The 25,068-nt window shown below is 38.6% G+C and overlaps 1 protein-coding gene across 1 annotated transcript in view; it reads right to left on the bottom strand.

The window, feature by feature from the left end:
• CEP290 (centrosomal protein 290) overlaps positions 1–25,068 on the bottom strand; it is a 104,176-nt gene that overhangs the window by 40,032 nt on the left and 39,076 nt on the right. Inside the window, exons 22-34 of the mRNA XM_067559846.1 lie at positions 24,119–24,234; positions 20,827–20,929; positions 14,353–14,583; positions 13,075–13,248; positions 10,828–10,939; positions 8,715–8,920; positions 7,357–7,508; positions 5,781–5,892; positions 4,940–5,395; positions 3,976–4,140; positions 3,584–3,691; positions 3,360–3,494; positions 963–1,229 (exon numbers count right to left, since the gene is read on the bottom strand). Coding sequence (XP_067415947.1) covers positions 963–1,229; positions 3,360–3,494; positions 3,584–3,691; positions 3,976–4,140; positions 4,940–5,395; positions 5,781–5,892; positions 7,357–7,508; positions 8,715–8,920; positions 10,828–10,939; positions 13,075–13,248; positions 14,353–14,583; positions 20,827–20,929; positions 24,119–24,234 — 2,337 coding nt within the window. The remainder of the gene's footprint in view (positions 1–962; positions 1,230–3,359; positions 3,495–3,583; positions 3,692–3,975; positions 4,141–4,939; positions 5,396–5,780; positions 5,893–7,356; positions 7,509–8,714; positions 8,921–10,827; positions 10,940–13,074; positions 13,249–14,352; positions 14,584–20,826; positions 20,930–24,118; positions 24,235–25,068) is intronic.

Here is a 25,068-nt window from a genome sequence, read left to right as displayed (position 1 = left end):
GTGTATAACATTGTGTACTCTCACTTGTTTTGTGTACATAGGCGGAGCACCAATTATAGGACACTCCTTGTTCAGTCAGGCAGACCAAAAATATTTAACAAACTGATATGGTCATGTAGGAGTCAGTGATTGTGGTTCTGACAAGGAACAAGACTCATGGAATCTCAAGAAAGGCAAACATGCTCAAAGCCTCTCTGCCTTCTTCTTCTACTTTTTACCAAGCTTTCACACTCCCCAAAGAATCAGTATTCCTGCCTTTCCTGATTTTTCTCCTTACCGTCTCCCGATTTCTCCTTTAATACTGTCATTCTCTTCACCCTTTCTTGTCTTTCCCATCTTCTGTTTATGCACCTCATTTCCTTATCACCTTTACTCTTGTAGGGTCACACATGTATACATACCATCAAACTGACATCTTTAACAAGCTTTAAATTCATCTTAAAGAATCATCAAAAAAAGGGAGAGTATGCAATGTTCTTATATTGCTAATGAATAAAATGTTTTCATGATTGCAACCACAGGCAACAATCCTACAATAAGACCTGTGCAAGAGTGTACCCAGGCCAAGCTCGCTCCAGGATCTTGACCACAGAGAAGTGCTCCAGCACAGAATTCTGTATTTTTTCCAAGAAAAGTGCATAAAAAACCCACCCAAATGTAGAATTATACTGTTAGTTAATTTCATACTTCTATCACTGCAGACTGTCTTCCTGATCCTGCCATATTAAAGCAATTCCAGAGAAGAACAATCAGAAAACTTTTATATAGATAAAGTTTCAAACACAAGAGGTTACAAAAATTGAACTTTGTGCAAAGAGAAATTCATAATAAAAAGCCAGTTCTACTCCTACTAAAGTCAATGGAAATTTTTGCCATGGCTCCACTGAAAGCAGGACTGGATACAAAATTAACTCAAGCTCTTAAAAAAAAACAAAACAAGATAACACAGAAAGTTTATATACCTCTCTGGCTTTTGCAAGGAGATGTTGATATTTCTTCAACACTTCCTCCTTTTGATTTAGTCTTGCTTGCATATTTGTAATGGTTTGATGGGCAACTTTCAGAGCATGGTGGCATTCTGGATCATCTTCTTTTCTACCTAGCTCAGCTATTATCTTCTCTCTTTCTGATGTTGCAGGTAATCGAAGCCTTAGTTCATTTATAACTCTGTCTCTGGATAAAACATTTTGCTCTGCTTTCCACAGTGCAGTTTCCTTCTCTTTCAGTTTCTACAATGAAGGAAATTATTACTACTCTTATAGAAACATGGTAAAAGAAAAAGAAGGAAATATTTGTTTTAAACAAAATGTGTCAGAATATGACTAAATCAAATTACAAAACAAAAAATGGTTTTGTATTCAATTTTCTCTACTTAGGAAACACCTAGAAGATAATAAGTGATAAGTAACAGTCAGCATGGAGTTGTCGAGAACAAATTGTGTCAGACTTTCTTTGACAGGGTAACAAACTTTGTGGACGGGGGGGATGCAGTAGATGTGGTATATCTTGACTTTTGTAAGGCTTTTGATATTGTCTCGCATGACCATCTCATAAAACAAACTAGGGAAATACAACCTAGATGGAGCTACTATAAGGCGGGTGTGTAACTGGTTGGAAAACTTTTCCCAGAGAGTAGTTATCAATGGTTCACAGTCAAGTTGGAAGGACATATTGAGTGGGTTCCTACAGGTATCAGTTCTGGGTTCAGTTCTGTTCAATATCTTCATCAATGATTTAGATAATGGCATAGAGAGTACACTTATAAAGTTTGCAAATGATACCAAAATGGGAGTGGTTGCAAATGCTTTGGAGAACAGGATTAAAATTCAAAATGAACTGGACCAGTGGTTCTCAACCTATTTACCACTGTGGGCCATATATGCAGCTCTCTATGTGTGATGTGGGCTGCCTCCACAAAATATATATATTACCTCTATAGCCCTGAGGATGTCACATGGGCCCCAGCTTTGTGTGCTGATTGGCCACAGGTTGAAAACTATTGATCCGGACAAACTGGAGAAATGGTATGAAGTAAGTAGGATGAAATTCAATAAGAACAAATGCAAAGTACTCCACTTAGGAAGGAACAATCAGTTGCACACATACAAAATGAGAAATGATTGCCTAGGAAGGTGTACTGAAGAAAGGGATCTGGGGGTCATAGTGAATCACACCCTAAGTATGAGTCAACAGTGTAACACTGTTGCAAAAGAAAGCAAACATCACTCTGGGATGTATTAGCAGGAGGTTTGTAAGCGAGACACAAGAATTAATTCTTCCACTCTACTCCATGATGATTAGGCCTCAGCGGGGGTATTGTGTTCAGTTCTAGGTGCCACATTTCAGGAAAGATGTGGACAAATTGGAGGAAGTCAAGAGAAGAGAAACAATAATGATTAAAGGTCTAGAAAACATGACCTATGAGGGAAGATTCAAAAAATTAGGTTTGTTTAGTTGGAGAAGAGAAGACTGAGAGGGGACATGATACAGTTTTCAAGTACATAAAAGATTGTTACAAGGAGGAGGAAGAAAAATTGTTCTTCTTAACTGCTAAGGATAGGACAAGAAGCAATGGGTTTAAATTGCAGGAAGGGTGGTTTAGGTTAGACATTAGGAAAAACTTCCTAACTATCACTGGAATAAATTACCTAGGGATGTTGTGGAATTTCCATCATTGGAGATTTTTAAGAGCAGATTAGACAAACACCTGTCAGGGATGATCTAGAAATAATACTTGGTCCTGCCATAAGTGCAGAGGACTGGGCAAGATGACCTCTTGAGGTCCTTTCTAGTCCCACGATTCTATGATTATTAAATACTCTACACATCAAACAATTGTCCATTATAATTTGTATTTCACTGTGCAGAATTTTCATAGCACAATGCATTTACATAGCAAATTTATTTATACGGTGTTTTTAAAGGGTTACTTTTACATTTTGTGTTTGATGGATAAGAAACCTATGGAACAGATTTTCACTTTGGTAATCTTTCTTAAAGGAATCAGTGATGCCATGTGTTAAATTTAATATAATGTTAATTAAATCAATTACCACTACAGAATGCTAATTAAACTTAATTAGTACCAAGAAACCTAATTTTATACAATCTCAGCACCTTGATTTACTAAACAAACAATATAAACTATTTCCAGTTCTCTTCCTGTTTGAGTTTTTTCATACCTAAAGAGCAAAAAAATTAACTTTTCACAGTATTCAGATATTGAACTATTCAGTAGTACTCTTATCTTATAAATGCATGCCTCACATTACATATTAGAAAATAAACTCAAGTGAATGTATTTATTCTTTGTTCTCTGTAATGCTTTTAATAGTTTAGGCGTATATTAATCTAATTACCTCTTCTAATGATTTGCAGGTTGCCCGAGTTTCTAGGATTGTTCGAACGTGCTCCCTAATTTTCCTCAAAGCTAGTTCAAGCTGCTGTGGAAGGGGCAAACTAGGGTCTGGAACCGAACCTGTAGCCTCTTCAAACTGCACAGAAAGGACAGATATGAACATTATTTCTCTGACAACTTTAATCAGCACACATTAATTTATTTAAAATAAGTTAATGTAGGTACCTTTCGAGCAGTACTAAGTATTTCATTTTGCTGACGGTCATATATGTCTAGTTGACGTTCTAACTCTACTTCTCTCTGATCCCAAGCCATCTGTCGCTCTTCATAAAACTATAAGAAAAGTTTGATTGAAGAGATCTACACTGAAATCCTGACCCACTGACATCAATGAGAATGGGGCAAGGATTTCACCCGCACTTTAGAAAATTTGAAAGCAATTCCAAAGAGCCACTGATGGCAATTCATCTTTAACTGTACCAGCATGTATAACAGATATTAAGTATAATAATGTTGTACATGTAAGTTACAAAGGTTTTTTAATGCAACAAAAGTATTTTAAAAATTAATAAAGCAGAAAATATATTGTTATTCTAACAATATGGAGACGTTTATACCTTGCTTTGCTGTACAATTTCTTCTTCCAGATTGCTGATTGTATGCTCATATTCAGAAATGATATTATTCAAATATTTTATCTCTTCTTTTTGTTTGACTAACTCTCGATTCAATTTAAGTTCCTGGAGACGAAGTTCTTCCATTTTCATATGCCACTCAATTACCTGATAAATAATAACAGTTCGTACAGTTCATTATCAATATCATCCCTAAACAGATTAAAAGAGCATTTAGGGAATTTGGATGTCTTTTCCAAAGTGTAACTAAGTTTGTAAAACAACCCAGAAAAGATGTATATAACAAACTATAATATTCAACAAATTACTATATATTAATTGTAGCAAGATCTGTCATTTATATAGATCCCAAAATGCTCAAAAAACTTTGCAGACTGATTGAAAACAAAATATACCAAGACCACTTTACCCATCATTGTAATGAAAATTTCTTTAAACAGAGAATGCAATACTATACAATAGTTTGGGATGAAAATATCTTATCCAGTTGAAAGATAATTATCTAGAAAGGCAAAATATAATTACAAAAATTACGATTTGTCCAGGATGATCAGTTAACATCCCTACTCTTACCAAAAAAAGTGCTATGTGATTTTTAATGGCCAAAAGTAGTCAGGACTTGTGCCAAAAACTGACAGCACAGTGCTTCCCATTTCATACTGTACTGAATCTCCAATACCACCTCCTACGGCATTTAAATTTACTTTTGAGGCCTCCAATCAAAAGGGAAACCAAGACTGACCCCCTTGCTTACTACCAACTAGTAAAGCTGGCCATTATCCTACATTTAAAAAATAAAACAAAAGGATAGTTCATATTATAATACTGCATATTCTGAAATCACGAGGGCACATATTAAAGCAGACATTTAGAGTACACAGTAAATTAAAGTTTTAATTAAACATACATAAAATTAATTATTATTAAAAGCTATATGATCACAAACCTTTTGGGCTCCTCTTGTATCTTTCAATGTACCTATTAATTCTTCTAGACCTTTTACTTTTAATTCCATCTGCATTGCTCTGTTCTCTATGTTTCGACGCTCTTCCTGGGCATGCTGGACTTCTTCCATGATTTTTAGTTTGTCATTCTGTAGCTGAATCATCGTTTTAGAGAATTTCTCCTGTTGTGCCAAGGGCAGAGCACCACTAAACTGTCGCCGCAGAGATTGCACAGTCTGGCGTAGATGTTTGGCTCTATTTCTCCCTTCTAGTCGGGCATAGTATAATCTCTGCTCTTTGTCATCCAGCTTCTGTTCTAGGCGTAGATTATAAATCTCCATCTTTTGCAGTTTCAGTGTAAGTGTCTCTAGCTTGCCCACAGCAGTGGACTCACTAACTTGAAGAGCTATGATATGCTGGTGTAATTTTGCAATAAGTGCTTTTTCATCTGATTCCGCCTGAGCACCAAAACATATAACACAGACATCTTAAAAAATATAAGATATTTCACATAAAATCAAACATTTACATGAAGTATACGTGGTTACCACATCATAACGCCTATCATGCTCTCAATGAAGTTAATGGCAAAACTCCTTTGGGCATCAATAGGAGCGGGATCTGGCCTCACATCAGTTCATGTTTTGTTCAGTATTACTTCTATAGCCAATATAATAATAATAAAAATAAATCTGTCTTTTCTAATAGATTTTAAAAATAATATTTCTCCGAAGTATCATGAAAGCACTTTCATAACCTAACATAAAAATATTCTATCCCTGACACTCCATCCCAAAACATCAGTTAACTATAAAGTTTTAACAAATGTAGTATTGACCATACCTGATAGTCTAAAACTAGCATTCGAAAGGATTCCACTTCCTTCTCTTTGGATTGCTGCCGTGCCTCCAGAGCTGCAACTTGCATTTTAGCAATATCAGAAAGCTCCTTTAACCTAGTAGAGGGAAACAAGAATACTATCCCAATTTAAAATATTAAATAATCCTTCTAGCTAAAATGATGTTCAAGTTCCTTTACCAATAAAATGTTAAGCTGTACTACATAAAAGTCCTGAAGAGAGGTGCTTAAAGGCATCTCTCCCTCATATTAGGACATTCACAGTTAACAGACTTTTCAGTATTTCCAGGTCTTTCTCTCTCCCATATACAAGCAGGGGCCAGTAATTTGGATACTGTCCCCATTATTAAAACTCCTGCCAATCTCTCCTCATGCCTATTTTAGAAACAAGGCTGTGGTTTATGGATCTGATTCTTCAGTTTCACTACTGTTGTCAATGGCAAACATCTCAATTGACTTAAAGAGTACAGGATCAGGCACATTACAAGCATCTTATTAAAAATGTCTTTACAAAAGTTTATAGTTGCTCTATATGGGGGGAGGGGGGAGAACCAGAAGAGAGGAGCACTGGAAGGGGTGTAGATTGTTTACACAGAGAGACCACTGTCCATAGTCACAATTACATTTCCAGGTCACAAAGTTTAGTATTTCATTTCATATGCATGCTACTAATCCTATGAAATCAGAAAGATGCACTATTTAATATCATGTAGCTTCTTTATAATATCTGCAATTATATTGCTTTTAACTTTTGGGAATTTTTGATACACTTAAGACTTTTGTGTATCAAAAACAGTATTTTTCTTTTATTGCAAAAACAAAAGCCTTATATTACTTAAGAAAATATAGAAACAATAGAACAATAGAAAATTCATCTTACACAGTACATCATATTTGTTTTTATGTCACTTCCTCTGCTATTTTCTACTGCAGACATTGATATGAAAAAAAGCTATTTGTTATGTCACAAACAGCAGATGACAACTTTTAGAAGGGCACAAACGGCAGGAGATGAACTCAAACAAAGATCTCATTTTGGGACAAAACTAACACCCCTCGACAATGATACTTTAAATACTCTGTATAATCAGGATTATTTCAAATACTTTTAAAAAATTATTAATGAAGCATCAATGGGTCTTGCAAAATATTAATATTTTTATTTTCCCATAGTGTTTTTACCATTTTTCCATATACTTGACAAGGATGCAACAAAAGGAACAAAATATTGTTTAAACTAATTTGTCTGAAAAATGTTAATAACTACAAAAAGTTGTCGCATCAAATTAAGGTCCTGATGCAGGAAAGCATTTAAGCACATGCTTACATTCATATCTATTCAGGACAGCACTTAAGCATTTGCTTAAGTCCCATCACAATCAGTGTTCTTCTAAAAAAGGTCCTTTTTTGTAATATTTCATCTAAAATTCCAGGTTTAGAATATATAAAGACATGAAAATTGTTTTACAGGTAATGTAGAAGCAATATATATCTGTATAATTCAAATTCTGGAATACTTCCAAACATTCTGTAATACTAAATTTGGTACTTCTACACTTACTTTGATACCTCAATCTTCAGCTCCATTTCACTCTTCTCTAGCTCCATGATTTTTCGTCTATCAGCATCACTTATTGCTTTACTCACACTGTTTGTCAGTTCATCTCTTAATGCCTGTTCCACCTTTTGTGCCTCAAGGTTGATTTTAGTAAGCTAAAAAAGCAAAGTATATTTGCTAAGTGTATTTTGAATAGGCATACAATATATATTTTAGTCAGCATGAAATGTTGTCAAATTGTATTTAGAGAAACTGTTTCCCCTCAGTTTCTTCCTTTGGTTTTCTTTTGCTCTACTCTTAAACATCCAACTTCTTGCTTAAAACATTGCACGCACATCAGAGTAACTATACAGGCATCCATACAATAAAGTATTCTGAATGAAAATCAATGTTTTCGGTTTCTTAAAACAGTAAAAGCAAGGAAGTAATTATAAAATGGGGTAGAAAAAGGAAACAATACTTGGACTGTAAACTCTTCAGGGCAGGGATTCTCTTTGTTATATGTTTGCACAATCCCTAAAACAATGGGGCTGGTACTACAAATAAATAATAATAATACTACGACTGACTGAGGAGTGTATTTATATTACCATTACTAGCCAGCATTTCACAATAATGTGACTAGTCATTTTCAGTGCCTAATTTGAGACATTTTAAAAGAGCCAGATTTTAGCAAAGTGAGTGCTCAACATTTACTGAAAATCAGGCCCCTTAAAGAAGTCTCAAGTTGGGCACGGAAAATAGAAGCACCCAAGGTCACTAGTCACCTTTGGAAATCAAAGTTTTGGGACTAGACAGATTTTTGCTGAGATGCCATAGCAGAAAGCCCTGCAGATAACATTCTAAGCATAAGATGCAACATAGAAGAGGACACAGAAGGTTTGTGAGAGAGTGCAGATGGCATCATTTTGTGGGGAAGAAAGGGTGGAGGAGGATGCAAAAAAAAACAAGGTCTGACACGCATGTAAGACCACGAGTCACTGATGATCATGATAAAAAAATAGCAGAAAACAGATCCTATCAATTACACCTTGGGAACAGAAAGATCAAGAACTGTAATTTTTTCAAAAATATAGTTGCCAAAGAACTAACAAGATTTTGCAATATGCCCACTGCACGAGAGACATATACCAGCATTAATTATATAGTGAATAATTAAGTTCTGAAATAAATTACTGACAAATTATTATATTACATATTAAATAAATCTACTTTTCAAGCAAAAAGTCTATTTACAAGCAGCTATATTTTCATAAGTAAATCTATATAAAAAAAAGTCACCAATGATATCTAATAGAGCAACACACTGAAAAGCACAAGGATGCAACTGTAAATCATGTAAATAAATCTCAACAATATACCTCCGCAAACTTTGTTTCCAGTTCAAAGTTACGTTCTTCCACTTGCTTTAAAGTGTTCCTTAAGTGCTCATACATTCGTTGTGAGTGTTCAGCTCTCTGTCTTTCATTTAATTCCTTCATTTCCAGCACAGAGATTTTCTTCGAAATAGAAACAATTTCACTGTTGGTTATTGCTTTTGTGGCCTTGTCCATGGCATTGTCACCCCCTACATTCAATAATATTTTAATTAGGCTATACACAAGGTTTTTAAATTAGAAAAACAACAATACAACTTCTAAAAATAAAACGGGTACTTTTGATTTACCTCTGTAAGGAACTAGAACACCTAAAGTATTTCTGGAACTGGAAAAGTGAGGCATTTAACTAGTCTTGCCTCATCACATCAGTAACCTAAAAACGCAATCCATTAAAATATTAGCTATATAAGAAGATTCCAGGATTATCACTTTGTCTGAGTGTCACTCTGAAGTCTAGAATATTTGTTGAGTTAGTGTAAAACGATGGAAACAGCTATAAACATGGTTGAGAGCTATTTTTGTTTAGACTAGAACATAAGAATGTAAGAATGGACATATTGGGTCAGACCAATGGTCCATCTAGCCTAACTTCTGAGAGATGCCAGTGTCAGGTGTCTAAGAGGGAACAGACACAACAAGCCAATTATTAAGAGATCCATCCAGTCCCAGCATGGCCCCACATGGGGGCGGGGGTGGAAGGGTACACTTTACCAGGGCCTGGAGGCTCTGGGGGACCCGGCCTAGGCTGCAACCCCCATTGGCATGTGTGTGGGAGGGGGCCCATGTTACAAGTTTGTACTGGGCCCGAAAAAATTACGCTTGGGCCCTGAGTCCCAGCTTCTGACAGCCAGAGGTTTGGGTTACCCAAAGCACAGGGTTGCATCCCTGACCATATTGGCAAACAGCCATTGATGGATCTATCCTCCAGGAACCTATCTAATTCTTTTTTTAACCCAGTTATACTTCTGGCCTTCACAACATGCCCTGGTAACTGGTTGACTCGGTGTTATGTGAAGAATTACTTCCTTTTGTTTTTTTTAAACCTTCTGCCTATTAATTTCATTGGGTGACCACTGGTTCTTGTGTTATGTGAAGGAGTAAATGACACTTCCTTATTCACTTTCTCCACACCAGTCATGATTTTATAGACTTCTATCATATCCCTCCTGAATTGTCTCTTTTCCATACCCCTAATCATTTTTGTTGCCCTTTTCTGTACCTTTTCCAATTTTAGTATATCTTTTTTGAGATAGGGCGACCAGAACTGCATGCAGTATTCAAGGTATGGGTATGCCACAGGTTCAATCATCACTGTGATTTACTGTCTGTTCCTGTCTAATTTTTAAGTTGTCAGCCATTTTCAGCGTTTTTACATATCACGAATTACATCCACATGACAGCATGAGCTTTCACTTAGTAATTAATATAAGAGGCACAGCAGCAACCATCATCATTAAGACTGCATAACCATTTTCAGAAAACCACTTGTCTGGTTATTTGATTCATGGTCCAATCAGGATCCATGGCTTCTGAATCAAATTCACCTGAAGTCACCTAAAAAGTCTGAATCATTAATTCCAATCCTTAGCCCAACTGAAGGGAGAGTGACTGACAGCTATTGACACCATTTGGGAGATAACAATTCCCCTGTGAGTGAACTGGGTGGTCCTGCAACTGCTGGGTCAGAACGGATCTGTCATGGGAGTACACCACCAAAGAGGAAGAAGAGACAGAACTGCCACCTCACCAAGTCCACCTGCCATCAAGGCAGTGAAAAAGCATTGTTAAAAATGTTTTCTGGAGTTTAAGATTTAGCAAAAGAATAGTATAGCTAACTAACCGAATAATAAAAATATATTCTGTTTGGAAAATACCAACCAAGAGATCCTCTAGAAAAGTAAAATAATCCTATACTTCAGTTGGGTTTTGCAGTAAAATTTTCTTAACTTCTGAATGAAGAGGAGATGAGGGAAATATAATATAATTTACTCTAAAGTTTCCTAAAGGTATTTTGTTTTCAATCTTTATACAAAATTAGTTTTTCAAAGGACATACTGCATATTCTCTAGTGATATGAAATAGCTTTTATACTTGCCTAATATAGTTGTTTGATCCCAAGCTTGTTCTACAGTGTGGAGTTTTTCTTTTGTGATCTCAAGTTCCTTATTTAATGAATTTATCTGCTCCTTCAAGGATGCATTCTCACTCTGTAAGGCAGAGAAGTGACAACATAATAGAGCAGTGCTACAGTAGTGTATTTAATGGTTGAAATATTTATGATTTGGCATAACCTATTAACCCACATAGGACAGCCTATGGTATCTAGATCCTATACAATAATCAAAATATTTGTCTTTAACATGTGTCTTTTGTATGCTTCTATTACCATACATATTTATCAACCAAGATACTCTCAAAGATAACCCATTTTGTTACAGGAGGCTACTTACATGATGCCGAAGATTTAAAAACCAAAACCCTTTTTTTGGTATTTTAAAATGTTCCTTCTCCTCAAACCAAATGAGAGCTGAAACTAATACTTAAACCAGTACGTCAAAGTGGGTCTTTGTGTTGCTTTAGATGTTCGTGATTAATTCGAAAAGAAACAAAAGAAGGAAAGGATTGCCAACAGTTTTGTTTTAAAATACTCTATTTTAATTGGCTTAGTTTTTAAACAGATTTCACATAATTTGTTCATGCTGAGAAGTGCTTCTTAGTTTCTATCCTTTCAAATTACTGGGATAAGCAAAATAAGTAAACTTTTCTGTTAGTGAAAAAAAACCCAACACATCTTAGGGAAGCACTCATTCTGTGGTTACCAACTATACATCCAACAGCGTGAAAACAATGTCTGAAGTAACTGTCTACCTAGCAACTGTGGCCTAAATCATCATCACCCTCCGAAAAGCCTTTGGACAGGGTCATTACAAAAAGTGTTACCTCATGAGGTTCTCCTCAAACTAGTCGCTATGCTGGGATTAAATGGAGGGAGAGAGCATGGATTTTGTAGGCTGCATCCACTTCTCAGCACCACAAAGAGAGATTAGAGCCCCTACTTCAGTTTGGAGAAAAACGCTTGTAGGAATAGCTGCAGTTTCATTAGTCCCTATGTTACATTGTGATCATATTTTCTAAATAAAAAAGTAGGTCATTTTTGTGGTGACATTTTTTACAGAGTTGTCTTTTTGACTGGTTATTTCACAAAGTACATTTTAAAAATATATGTGCTGGTATCACTATGGTCAGCTTCTGACTCGGGCATGTGTTGTTCTTGTTTCATAGAGCAGGAGATTTTTTTCCAATAACTCAGTGTTTGAATTTATCATGAAACATTGAATAAGAGTCATTAACATTCTTTTGGGAAAAAGTGTAGCTTTGACTGCCGGTACACATTCCACTTTTTTCATGTACCCAAACACTATTGATCACACTAAACTATCTTACCACTGGACTGTTCCTGGTAAACACAGAGCTAGTTATATTTTGTATCACAATATGCATGCCTTTAAACAAACAATTTACAGTTACTAAAAACCCAAATGTTTTGACTGATAAAATGAAAAAGCGGGACATTTCAGGTCTTTCTCAAAAAAATTTGTAGGACACCAGGAGCTTCATATGAAAAACAGGGACTATACTAATAAAATCAGGATATATGGTCTCTTTGCCCTTTTTGCTAACCACCCTGACAGTGGCTGAGGTCCCTTTTATTGCTCAATAATTATTACAGAAAGAAAGGTTTTACAATTTAGTGCTCCAGACTTCTCTCTGAATCCCTGAACTAACTCACCTGTTCACTCGCTCTCTCTCAGGTCTTTCTAAAATTGCTTATCACTTTGGCACTTAAGCAGAATATGATAGTTCTCCTTCACTCCAGCCCCCATAAATCTCCTGTGTGAGGAGCTCCAGCAATGGAACTTCCATAGGAGTGAGGTAAGGGAAGAAGGTATGGTGTTACAGCAGGATTAGTGCCCCCCTCTTCTTAGGGCTGCTCTATATTGGCAACTTACATCAGCATAGCTATAGCTCTCAGAGGTGTGAAAAATCCACACTCCTGAGCAATGTAGCTATGTTAACCTAGCCACTAGTGTAGACAGTTGTAGGTTGAAGGAAGAATTCTTCCACTGACCTAGCTACTGCCTTCTGGGGAGATGGATTTACTACAGTGACAGGAGAACCCCCCCATTGCTCTAGTGAGTGCCTATACTGAAGTGCTATAGGGGTGCAGCTGCAGACATACCTTTACCCAGGAGGATAATCTTGCCCTATATATTTACATTTTTCTTCAACATAACAAAATATAGTTATTTCCGTAAGGGTCAAGAGTATCGAGTAACATTACCTCCAGGTGCTCTAAGTTAGTTGTTCTCTGGACAAGCAAGTTATCTTTTTGTAGCATATCTCTGTATTTAGCAGTTAAATCATTATACTGCTTATTAGCCAGTTCTAATTCAGACAGGGGCACACACTCATCCAAAGCTTTTTGCAGAGCTGCAATCTTAAAGCTTGCCATTTCCTGTGAAAATAATCATATTATATTGGCTTAATGTGTGCTTGAATCTGTTAAAGTTCTACCATTATCCAAAAACACACATACAGACACAGTTAAAGCAATGCTTGCTTCTTTCCAAATACACCAAATACTAACATAAACATAGTTATGTAAGGACAATTATTTCACCGTTATTTTTAGAACGTGGCCAGTCCCTCTCCCTTTTTTTAATTTAAAAGATACATTTTAAAATAATTAAGTAATTTAATTTACTGTAATGAAAGAGAGCTCACAGGGAACTGAGCATTTTGAGACATAAATTAAATATGGGACTATAACAATATCAGCTATGCCATTGCAAATCTAGCCCATTTGCGTAGGATGCTGAACACTATGTCTAACAGAAGAGGGGTTATGTTGTATTTGGCCCTTTTGAAAATCCCAGCTTTGATTCTTAATTTCATACATCACCTGTGAGTGAAACCGATCAATACCCAGGGCTGTGTTTACTTTTCTCATAACCACAATTGCTTATTGCTGGTTCAGTTGCATTTGTCACCTCCAGTTAATCATTTTTGGTACTCACAAACATATCTTATAAAGATGTATAACTAAAATCCTTCTAATTTTAAAGATTTAATTCTGAGAATCACGTCTTAAAGTTTATGAAGTTTAAATTGTACTTAAAATAAAAATAGTTGAATGAAATCAGCACTTCTGAGCCTGACCTGTGACACAGGCTGAATTAGAGTGGGAGATACAATGTCAGATATTGTAAACTTGTTTTCTTCTTTGATACCAGTTTGAATAGAACTGAGAAAAGCTGTATTACATATTTCGTTAAAATATTCAACATCTAAATAGTAAAATTCTTCTGACTGGTCAACCAGTACTATCACAAGATGTAATTTGTTTAAGTAATCTCTGATACCGTGCTTCTAGTTTTCCAAGATCACAATCATGTCTTTTTTCCAATCAAACTAACAGTAGGAGACTCCAAAATGCCAATTTTAACGAACAAATAAATGGAATTCACAAATGTTTCCAACTCGGTGCCACCTTTCACAATGCCATACAATGCAAAATGAATCAATTTTTAAGACTAAAGATATACCATACAAGGCATACCTTGAATCGCTGCAAGTGTCCAATCCTTTCTCCAACTGCAGTCTCCATTGATGTTAGTTCAGCCTTTTGTTTCTCATTTTCTTTTCTAAGATGCCGGTCCATTTCAAGTAAAGTTGTATATTGCCTTGTCAGTGACCGTTCATTCACCCGCAAGACTGTCATTTTTCTATTGTTTTCTGCAAGTAGTTTTTTGGTTTCATCAGGTCCCATTTGAAGCGCATCCATTAAATTCTGTAAAATCAATAAAATATAATGTGCTCAAAACTTTTATAACTTATGGAAATAAATGTCAGCAAATAAACTGATCAGAACTCAGATATGCTCAGACAAACTTTCCTTGTTGATATATTTTTTGCTACTTAATTCTACTAGCAAACATTTGGATAACTGGTTGATATGACTTTTGTATAAGGCAGGCATTTTCTGAGCTTAAAAGGACATGGATATTTTTCAACTCATGTCTTGTCATCAAAGGCTGGGTGGGAGAATTATTTTTTCTCTACACTCCCACTTCTAAAACCTGTCAAAGGGTCTGTGATGTGGCTTTTACTTTCTAAATCAAAACATTTTCTCTGTTTGATTGTTTTTTAAATGAAAGAAATTTCCCAGTGACACTTGCCTCTATATAAACTCTTCTACATGAAAAAACTGGTCCTTCTCTAATCCAATGGGTGTTGCTAGCTCACAATTGCTGAGAGAGAGGCTTCTCTGGAATTGTATAGGGTTTAAATACCGCAACTCCTTCAGGCACCTGACAGAGCAGTGTACTTGACCTGGGCTGGTCACTCCCTGTTCCTCCCAGCTCTGTCCAGATAAATTCCGACCCCACCCCATTTGCAGAGGGGGCCTTCAAGAAACAACAACCTCTTTTCTTTCAACTGGCCAGACAAAGACTTGCCAGACTGCAATCAATTGTAGAGAGCACATTTTCCAACAGAAAAAGAGGAGGTTATTTACCTGTAACTATAGGTTCTTCTAGATATGTGGTCCCTACCTGTATTCCAGTATGGGTTACACATGCACACTATGTGGATGTAGCTGGAGAATTAGGAAATAATGTCTGTTGGTCACCTCTGTGCCTTTGACCGAGGGTATAAAGGGCAGAGCAGACTGACCACCTCTCCAGCTCCTTCTCCATTATGAATCAGAGGAGATCTGAAGCAGAGGGGAAGAAGGGCAGGTAGTGGAATACAGATAGGGACCACACATCTCGAAGAAACTACAATTTCTGGTAAGTAACTTCCTCTTCTTCTTTGGGTAATGGTCGCTATTGTATTCTACTGTGGATGATTAACAAGCAGTACTTAAGTAGAAGGAGGGTGTAAGGATGAAGACAGAAGGACTAAGCAAAGGACAACTGTTCCAAAGGAGGCATCAGCAGAGGAGTCCTGGACTAGGCCATAGTGTCTTGCAAAGGTGTGGAGCACCATGTGGCTACTTTACAGATATCAAGGAGGATATAGCCTGAAGCAATGCCATAGTTGCTGCTTGTACTCTGGTGGAATGAATTCTTAACCTGGGGGGGAGGGATTTGATCATTGAGAATAGAGTAGAATGCAGCCAGACATCCATTTGACGATCCTCTCAGTGACATTCATTTATCTACTAAGTCTTTCTGCATTGCATTTAGCAATGAATAAGCTCGGGGATTTACTGATTGGTCTTGTTCTGTATAGGTAAAAGGCCAAGACCTGGTGGACATCTAGGGTGTGGGGTCTCTATTCCTCTGAGGAAGTATGTTGTTTAGGGAAGAACGCAGATAAGTGGATCAACTGGTTCAAGTGAAACTCCGAACAACCTTGGGGGGCGGGAATTCGGGGTGTAAATGTAATAAGACCTTATCTTTCTGGAATACAATGTAAGGAGGATCCATTATCATTGCTTCAAGCTTGCCAACCCTTCTGGCTAAGGTGATGGCTACAAGGAATGCGACTTTCACAGAGAGATGGGACATGGAGAAGGAAGCTAGGGGTCCAAGGGTGGTTTTCTGAGTAATGAGAGAACAAGGTTCAAGTCCCATGGAGGGGTAGTTTTGTGAATAGTGGAAAGGTTCTGATTAGGCCCTTCCAAAATCTGGTGGTCAGCAGGTGAGTGAAAACCAAATAATCCTGAGAAGGAGGGCAGTACGCACTAATCACAGGTGGACTCATAAGGAGCTGATGGATAGGCCTGATGTCTTTAGAGACAGGATATAGTCTAAAATGAGAGTGATACCTCCATTTTCTGAAAGAATGTTCATTTGATGTGCCCAAGAAGAAAAATGTCTCCCTTAAGCCAGGTAATCTCGTCCAGTGGAATCCTTCCCACTATTAGAAAGTATGTCTCATAAAGCTGAGGAACATGAGTTTTCTAAGGACAACGTCCATCCAAAAACCAAACCCTGTTGTGTAGCAAACATGGATTGGGGTGCTTGATCTTGCTGTTCCTCTGCAGGAGGTCAGGAGCTTGGGAAATGCTGGGAGGATGATCAGTGCTTAATGACATGTGCAGGAGATTCGTGAACCAAAACTGTCTGGACCAGTAGGATAACTTGTGCCCTGTCCTGCCGGATTTTGTGTAGAAGCTGTGGTAGGAGCAGTAGCAAAGGGAATGAGTAGTTCAGGTGATCTAAGGAAGAAGTAGAGCATCGATTTGGGAGTGGCAACCTAGGGCTTCTATGGAGCAGTATGTGATGCATTTTCTGTTCATTATGAAGGTAAACAGATCCCTGGTTGGGATTCCCCATAGATGAAGATATTGCACAGTACCGAGTTGTGGAGTTCCCACTCATGGTTAACTGCAAAATGTCTGCTAAGGGAATCTGCGAGCATATTTCATTTTCCAGGAAGGTAGGATGCTGATAGGGTGATTTGGCTGCTGATGCAACAGTTCCATAAACCGACCATTTCTGCACACAGGGAGACAAATTTTGCTTCCTGCTTGTTGATGTGGAAGATGGTTGTAATGTTGTTCAACAATATAAGGACATGGTGAAAGCAGATGAACAGAAGAAAAGCTTTGCATGCCTCCCAGACTGCTCATAACTCCAGAATACTGATGTGCATCCTGAACTCTTGGGGGTTTAGGTGCCTGTGTTGTGTGGCTGTCTATGTAGGCTCTTTGACCAAACAGGGAGGTGTCTGTGGTCCTGTTTGGAGAGGAGGGGACGAAGGGGATGCCAATAACTACCTGTCGAAGATTTGTCCACTATGATAGGGAAGAAACCACCTTGGCAGGAATTGTTAACATGAAGCTCATTGGGTGGTAGTTTGGAAACTATACCAACTGGAAAATCTCCAGAAAATCCTCAACATAAAGTGGGAGGACCATCGTACTAATGTCAGTGTTCTCATGGAATCCTTCAAGGTGAGAAGAGAGGCATCTGTCTTCTCCACAAAGAGCTTTGTGCCCTCAAATGGAAGGTCCTCAACAGCGGACTGCACCTCTTTCAGGAAAGCTGACAGATGGAGCCATGAAACTCGTCACATCACCACCGCTGTGGAGATAAACCTAGCTGCTGTGTCACCCATGTTGAGGGCAGGTTGCTGCAATGTCCTTGCCACTACTTGTCCCTCTTGTATAATGGCCTTAAATTGGTCATAATGTGACTCTGGCACCCACTCAATAAATATATATAATTGTATTTCACTATAAGGGACTGGTAGTTGGTGATACGGAATTGGAGCGTAGCTGAGGAGTATGCCTCCCTACCGAAAAGATCAAGGCGCTTCCAATCCCTGTCATGGGTAGTAGTTCTTGACTGATGTTGTCGGCCACGGGAGTTGATGGCATCCACCATGATGGAGATGGGTGAGAGAAGAGGAATTCGGATTCCTTCTTGGGGACATAGTACTTTTTGTCCGCCCTCTTGCAGGTCAGTGCTACAGTTGCCAAGATTTGCCGGACTGTTCTTGCTGGCTCTACGGTAGCCTCATTAATCAGGAGGGCAATCCTGGAGGAGAATTAGGAGTGGAGGATGTCAAGGAGTTGATGGTGGATGTCCCTGACTTCCTCCAATGGTATCTTGAGGGTGTCCGCCACCCTCTTAGCCAGTCCTGGAAGAGATGAAAGTTGTATGCCAGAGATGAAGAGGAAGGCACGGCAGCTTTGTCTGGAGAGGAGGATATGGTCCTTTGGGACACCTCTTCCTCGGCACTGCCCTTCTGTTCCTCCATGATGTTTTGTGGAGTTTCCAAAGCTCTGAAAGCCATGGCTGAAAGGATATGCCTTAAAGCTTGACTCAGTGCTTGTGCCCGTCAGGTCCATGTGCATGTCAATGGTACTGGCTGTTGTCGATCTCTGTGAGCCAGGGATGTCAGACTGAGATGGTGTCAGTGCCTAAGATACCTAGCGAGATGGAGATCACTAATGGCTATCTTGGGGCTCACTTTGGGGACTTCCCACTCTCCTCTAAGATGACTTATGAGAGCAGTCAGCAGTCTGTTTCTTTGATCCACAGCCCTTAGATGTAGACAACTGTGGGGAAGACTCGTGTCTGGCCTGGGACTCGCAGCACAAGTCCTGTGAGAGTCTGGGAGACACTTCCATGAAGATAATCTTCTGCCTGAGCTCTCTGTCTTTACGAGAATGTGGCCAAAATTGCTGGCAGATTCTACACTTTTGCTGGATGTGGCCCTCTCCAAGGCAGCGAATGCACTTAGAGTTTTTGTCTGCAATCTGAATTGCTTCCATGCAAGTGAGGCACTTCTTGAAACCCAATGAACCAGCATACCCCGCTGAGGTGAGTGGGAAGGGTCCCTTGAGGGGAAATCGGGAAAAGGAAGCTTTTTCGCTTTTTGGGAGGAATAAAATAAAAGAGGATAAAGGAAAACTGTAACTATACTATATTAATAAACAAATTATATAAAAGTGAATAAAGCACAATCCCAATGGACAGCGAGTAGCTCTGCCTCTAGCCAGGAGCAGCTGAGAAGGAACTGAGGTGGGTTAGCTCATGCATGCTGGCTAGTCTTGTGGCGCAGCAGGAGGCGAGACCTAACAGATACTACTACCGAAGTGCTCCGATCAGCAGCGCAGGGAGCACCCATAGAGACACTACTCAAAGAAAGAAAGAAAGAAAGAAAGAAAGGCTCCTTAGATGGTTCAGAGTCTCCTGATGAGGAGAAAGCTGATTCCTGTTCCAGAAGCAGCACCGTTGGTGCTGCTGAAGGGAAGCTGTATCTCAAGGAAAGAATGGGTGAGAAACTTCTATGAGCAGTCGACTCTCCAGATGGTGTTATGACATGTCTGGAAAGGAATGGACCCAGTGGAGGGAATTCTGGATCTGGGAGTCCAAAGACGTCCTGTGGAGCAGCATAGGACCCAGTTCTCCCAGTTTGAGAGGAGTTATCTGTGCCTGGACCATTGGAGGTGAAGGTGGTCTTTGTTGATGCCAATGGATCCTGAGGTTTGGGAGATGTCGAGGTACCAATGGATTGCGTTCTTGTACTGATGAAGCCTGATATTGATGAGCTTTCCTGTCAAGCCTCTAGGACTAAGGACATACTAAGTATTCTTGGGCTGAGGTACTGGGCTTGCTCAGAGCTGAATCTGAAGAAGACTTAGTCTCTTGCATAGGAAAGTGCTTCCTGGGTTTCCAAGAAGATCCCATCACTCTTAACTGAATCAGACTGATGTGTGGGGGCGGAAGAGTTCCTCGGCCTCATCTGATTGAGGTCTCCTGGCTTTTTTCATGAGATGTTTTCGAAAGCAGAGCTCCTGCCCTTTGCAGGTATGGCTGGAGAACAAGTGGCAGATACTACACCTTGCTGTGATGTGAATTTCCCCGAAGCAGTACAGGCAGAGCTTGTGATTGTCACTGACCAAGAAGGATCATGGGCAGAAAGTACAGAGTTTGAAGCCTGGAGCCCTGGGTATAGTCCAGTACCTGCACATAGTACAGGTGTGTGTGTGTGTGAGGTGTTCCCCCAAAGACTAATCTAGCACTAAAATCTATAAAAATACTACAGCTATCCCCTCAGTCAAAGGCATAAGGTGAGCAAGGGTGCATGAACGAACCAACGGACACTACTTTCAAATTCTCTGGCTCTGGGTGCAAAGTGAACAATGATGGCAAGTGATGGAGTGAGAGACAAGCAGTCTTCTGAATTTTATAGTCTGATAGTTTATTTCTTGCTCCTTACAGAACACATTGGGCCAAATTTAGCCATGGTATAAGCAAGTATGACATCACTGAAAGCAAAAAGTTGCAGCCTCTTATGGGGCTGAATTTGATCAGTTTTGATACTATTTATGCCAACAGTTTAAATACATTAAATAAATAAAACATGAAGTGCATAAATAAGATGAACACTAAGTAATATTACAATTCAAGATATTGTAATTGTAAGTCATATCAGAAACTAATTTCTCTCTCTCTCCTTGTGTCAAGTTAACTTAAAAAAATTTAATTTCTGTACAAAAGCTCTAAAAATGCTAAAATGTATCACATTTTCAAGCAGAGTTAAACAAATATATATTTTTAAAACTGCTTACATGGTATTCCTTTATTTTCACAGCATCCTGTTCTTTTTGATCTTCTAGCTTTTTCTTTTCTTTTTTCATTTTTTCAGATTCTGTTTGCCAACTTTCTTTTTCACTATATATAATATATATTCATTTAAATAAAATTAGTTAAATGTTTTCATTAATATGAAATATTGTAAATATTTTATAACGATTTGTAGATCATGTTATCATTATAATCTTATTAACTAAAATGTACTATTTGAACATTAACACACTTTTCAATTTTTTTTAAATGTGTTTGGAAAACTCAAAATTAACTTCACTGTGGAACTGCATATTTTTATAGTCTTTGGTGAAGAATGCATATCTGTATAAGTTTGAAAAAAATTAATTAAGCAAAACATTCCATCAAACTTGAACTCATGAAGTATAAGATACTTCCTGCAGAAAGCCCACATTTCCCTATTGTTAAGAAGGAGAGACAAAAAGGATGCTAGACTTCTTGCAAAACTGTTACACTATTATGAACAAGTAAGGGAATTCTGATGCCTTTCACTTTTGAAGTTTATTAGACCAGGAGATTTGAAAAGATATTTGACATTGCTTCTAAAGAATCCAAAGTTTGTCTACATTGTCCTGCAGTGTGGACTGCAGGGGGTGAACTGCATTGCACACTAAAGTGTTGCTCTGTAACTGTCCCATGAAGACCATAGAGCAATTATAAGATATTCAGTTCACATTAACACAGCCCTGTTCAAAAGGTACCTATTTACATTAGCAGGATTCACATGGGGCAGTTTCAGAGCAACACTTTAGTGGGCACTGCAACTCACATCCCTGTAGTCTGCACTGTGAGGCCATATAGACAAGCCCCCACATCAATGAGGAAACTGTGGCCTGTTGGGACTCAAGAACTGAAGAGATTGACCTATCCTTGTAGAGGTTCTCCATACAAGTTTCAAGTGGTTTGGCGAGAGGAGAAGGCCCCTATAAGCAGTCCAGACTCTATAAACTTTTTCCCCTGGCACAGTGAGGTTCTGTGGGCTGGGAGCAGTTACGGGAGAGCTCCTCTTCTTTGGCTCCCAGAAGGATCTCCTCACAGACAGAGTACATCTGAGCTTCCACCATGATGGGGGAGAAGGGCAAAAAGGAGAGAAGGAATTTCATTGGTGGTCCTATTTGGGATGCAGAGGCCTGGAATCTTTGTTCCCTTAAGGGGGTGGCAAGATTCTGCTCATTGCTACTTAAAAAAATATTTTACAGATTGAATGAGCTTGTCAGTAATTTTGTGATGAAACAGAATTTCATTGGAAGATGACACTTTATTGACCGCAAAACATTTTGTAGAAATATCTTAGGGTCAACAAACATTCACTGAATCACAGTCAGGTTTCCTGGCAAGCTGCTGGGTAGCCCAGGCTTCCAGGATCCACAGGAACTGTGCAATACAGACTACCCGAAGGCTGAGGACATCAGACCTTCCTGGGTCCACAGATCCAGGGCAGCCCTGCCATGCAAATTGGAAGCTCTGGAATAGCAGGGCTGCCTCAGAGACACAGACCCTGGAAGCCCAGGGTCCCTAGCTCCACCATGCAGACTGCCCCGAGATTGGAGACACTAGACTTCCAGGGTCTCTGGCTCCAGGCTCCCTGCCATGGTCCTGGGAACCTTAAAGAGTTAAAAGTCTAAACTCCCAAAGCTACATCAGGGTGCCTGACAACTCTAGAGGGCACTGGCTCAAGCCAGGGCTCTAAGGACTTCCAAGATCTCTGCTCTGCAGTAGAGTGCCTGGAAGTTTTGGAAGCTGTGGAGTCCCAACTTGAGCCAAGGCTCTCAGGGCTTCTAGGTTCCCCACTCCACAGCAGAGGACTCCCCTGACCGCAGGAGACTCCTTCTGAGGGAGGCAGTGGGAGTCCAGGTAGTGCCTTGTAAGCAGGGGAGTCAGCTGTTCTGTTTTGTTTCAGAAAAATCTAAACTAAATAGTTACTTTTTTTTTTTTAAACAAAGGCTTTTTATAATTTCCTTTCTGTGAACATTTAGAAATTTCCAGTTTTTGTTCCAAAATGGAATAAACACTTTAAAATCTCAGAATTTTCAATGGGACAGAAATTCCAAGTTTTGACCAGCTCTACTTGAATGGCATCAGAGAAGATGTGAGCATTCAATAACCATTTTATTTGCATGGCTGGAGGTAGAGAATCTAGTACACAGTCTTACACATGGGGCCTTGGGGCTTGGCCACACCTCTTCTGCCTATCTCCCTTGGTATTTTCAGGAATAGAGATGTAGCCTAAATGCCACAGATTGAGACAAAAACAGGATCCAGAAACTGCTGTTGGAGTTAGATAATGAACATAAACTACCCAGAAAACAAAGGAAGCTTCTTTGTCTCGGAAGCTGCCCAAGTGAGCCTTCCGGCCCAATTCAATAGTGAAATATCAATCTAGGCAGCCCTCAGAACCTAGAATTCAAATTAGGAGACTTGCATACATTCTCAGATCTAAATAACTTCTGCCTTAACCCTCCAGCAAGAAAGATGCATTCTGTGGAATTCAGAAGCAGTCATCACTCAGAGAAGAAGGAATTGGCTTAGGAACTGGCATTACAAGAGGGCCCAAAGGCACCCCTGGAACAGAGATCTTCGATCAGCACTTGTGATCCCTGGATTCAGAGCAATGTTTCCCCTTCCTCCTTTGCAATACTACTGCGTCCCATGGCACAAGATTCTCTCTGAGCTCCACTTTTCCTACTCTTTATGACTGAAAACAGAGGAGAGTGGAAGTGAGGCTTCCACAAATATCAGATACAAATGAGTTCCTGGATGCTGATCCAAGGGAAGCTTGACAGGGTCACAGTTTGCAGATTTTGCTGGTGCTAAGATGATCTCTATCACTGAAAAAATTGTATAAGCTAGTTCCTGCCACAAAGCAGGCAACAAAATTATCTTTAAAAGATCTGATGAAGTGGGTTTCTGCCCACGAAAACTTATGCCCAAATAAATTTGTTAATCTTTAAGGTGCCACAGAACTCTTGCTGTTTTGCTAAAAACAGACTAACATGGCTACCCCTCTGGAACTCATCAACATGCTTTTCTAAAAGGTTTTTGAAGCTCAGCAGCATCAGGAGGAACATACAGAGGCCACCTAAAAGAAGAATGATCATTTCATACAAGTATCCTTGATGCAAATAGAAGCAACAACTTCAAGAGAATTGGGAAATTATTAATATTTTCTCCGATTTAAAATATTTAGAACATTTTGATAGTTTAAACTTTTTATTACCCAGCTGATCTCAAAAGAAAAACCCCAAGGATTTGTACCTTTGATACTCCTTATACAGCAAGCCTTGTTGATGGCGAATTACTGCAAATTTTCGCTTATATTCTTCTACTGCTTCTTCTAATTTCTTAAGTAACTGTTCTTTATTTTCTAGTTCCTAATGATAATTTTCAAAATAAAAAATAATGATTTAAGTAACAATGAATGCTTCAAATCTGAAAGTATTCATCAAAGCCCTGGTCATCCAATGGTAATCTCAAGTATAGACCCTTGTGCCAGGTCAGTGCATTGAAAAAATAGAAACTGTGTCTTTATGATAAAACAACACATCAAAAATAGTCTAAATAAAAGTATGTTTAAATATTTGTAAGTAATAAATTAATTATCAAATAATAAATAATTTTGCAGATCACAGACCGAGAAAATTTGAGAATTACTTGATATTTGGGAGTTGTTCACATAGACTGCTAATGAAACTGCACACTTGGAAAGTGTTAAGCACTTCTCATATTGCCAAATGCGTTCATACTTCATAACCACACAAAATAAAAAAATCCTTTCTGATACAAGTAAGCAGATCAGGTTGATGATAGGCACACATCTTATTAGTTATGTTTAGTACGCTTGCTTTTTAAGTTCCCTTCCCCCATTTATCACCATATCTTTGCCTGCACTCCAGAAATCAAGTTTCATTTTAAGCATATTTATGCCCTTCCTCTTAACATTCAGACCACTCCCTCCACACAAATGAGCAACTAACTCACATGAAAAATAAAAGAAGTAAACAGAAGACAACAAAGAGCTTTGCACAGAAAAAGTGTGTGAAAGGAGAAGGAGAGAATTCAATGAGGAAAGGTGTGTGGATTTGCAGACCAGCATTCAGTTTAAACAAACAAACAAACAGAATTATTTTAAAGAACATAATCCTTACGTATTAATTGTTGTGTATATCTTGATAAATGCCCAATCTAGCAATAAATAAATAAATAAA

Source organism: Emydura macquarii, unplaced genomic scaffold (genome assembly GCF_026122565.2).
Source record: "Emydura macquarii macquarii isolate MOO-44397 ecotype Brisbane River unplaced genomic scaffold, CSIRO-AGI_Emac_v2 contig_2205, whole genome shotgun sequence".
In the NCBI taxonomy this organism is placed as follows: Eukaryota; Metazoa; Chordata; order Testudines; family Chelidae; genus Emydura; species Emydura macquarii.
The sequence above is the reverse complement of the archived record's forward strand: the minus strand, read 5'-3'. Positions and strand labels throughout refer to the sequence as shown.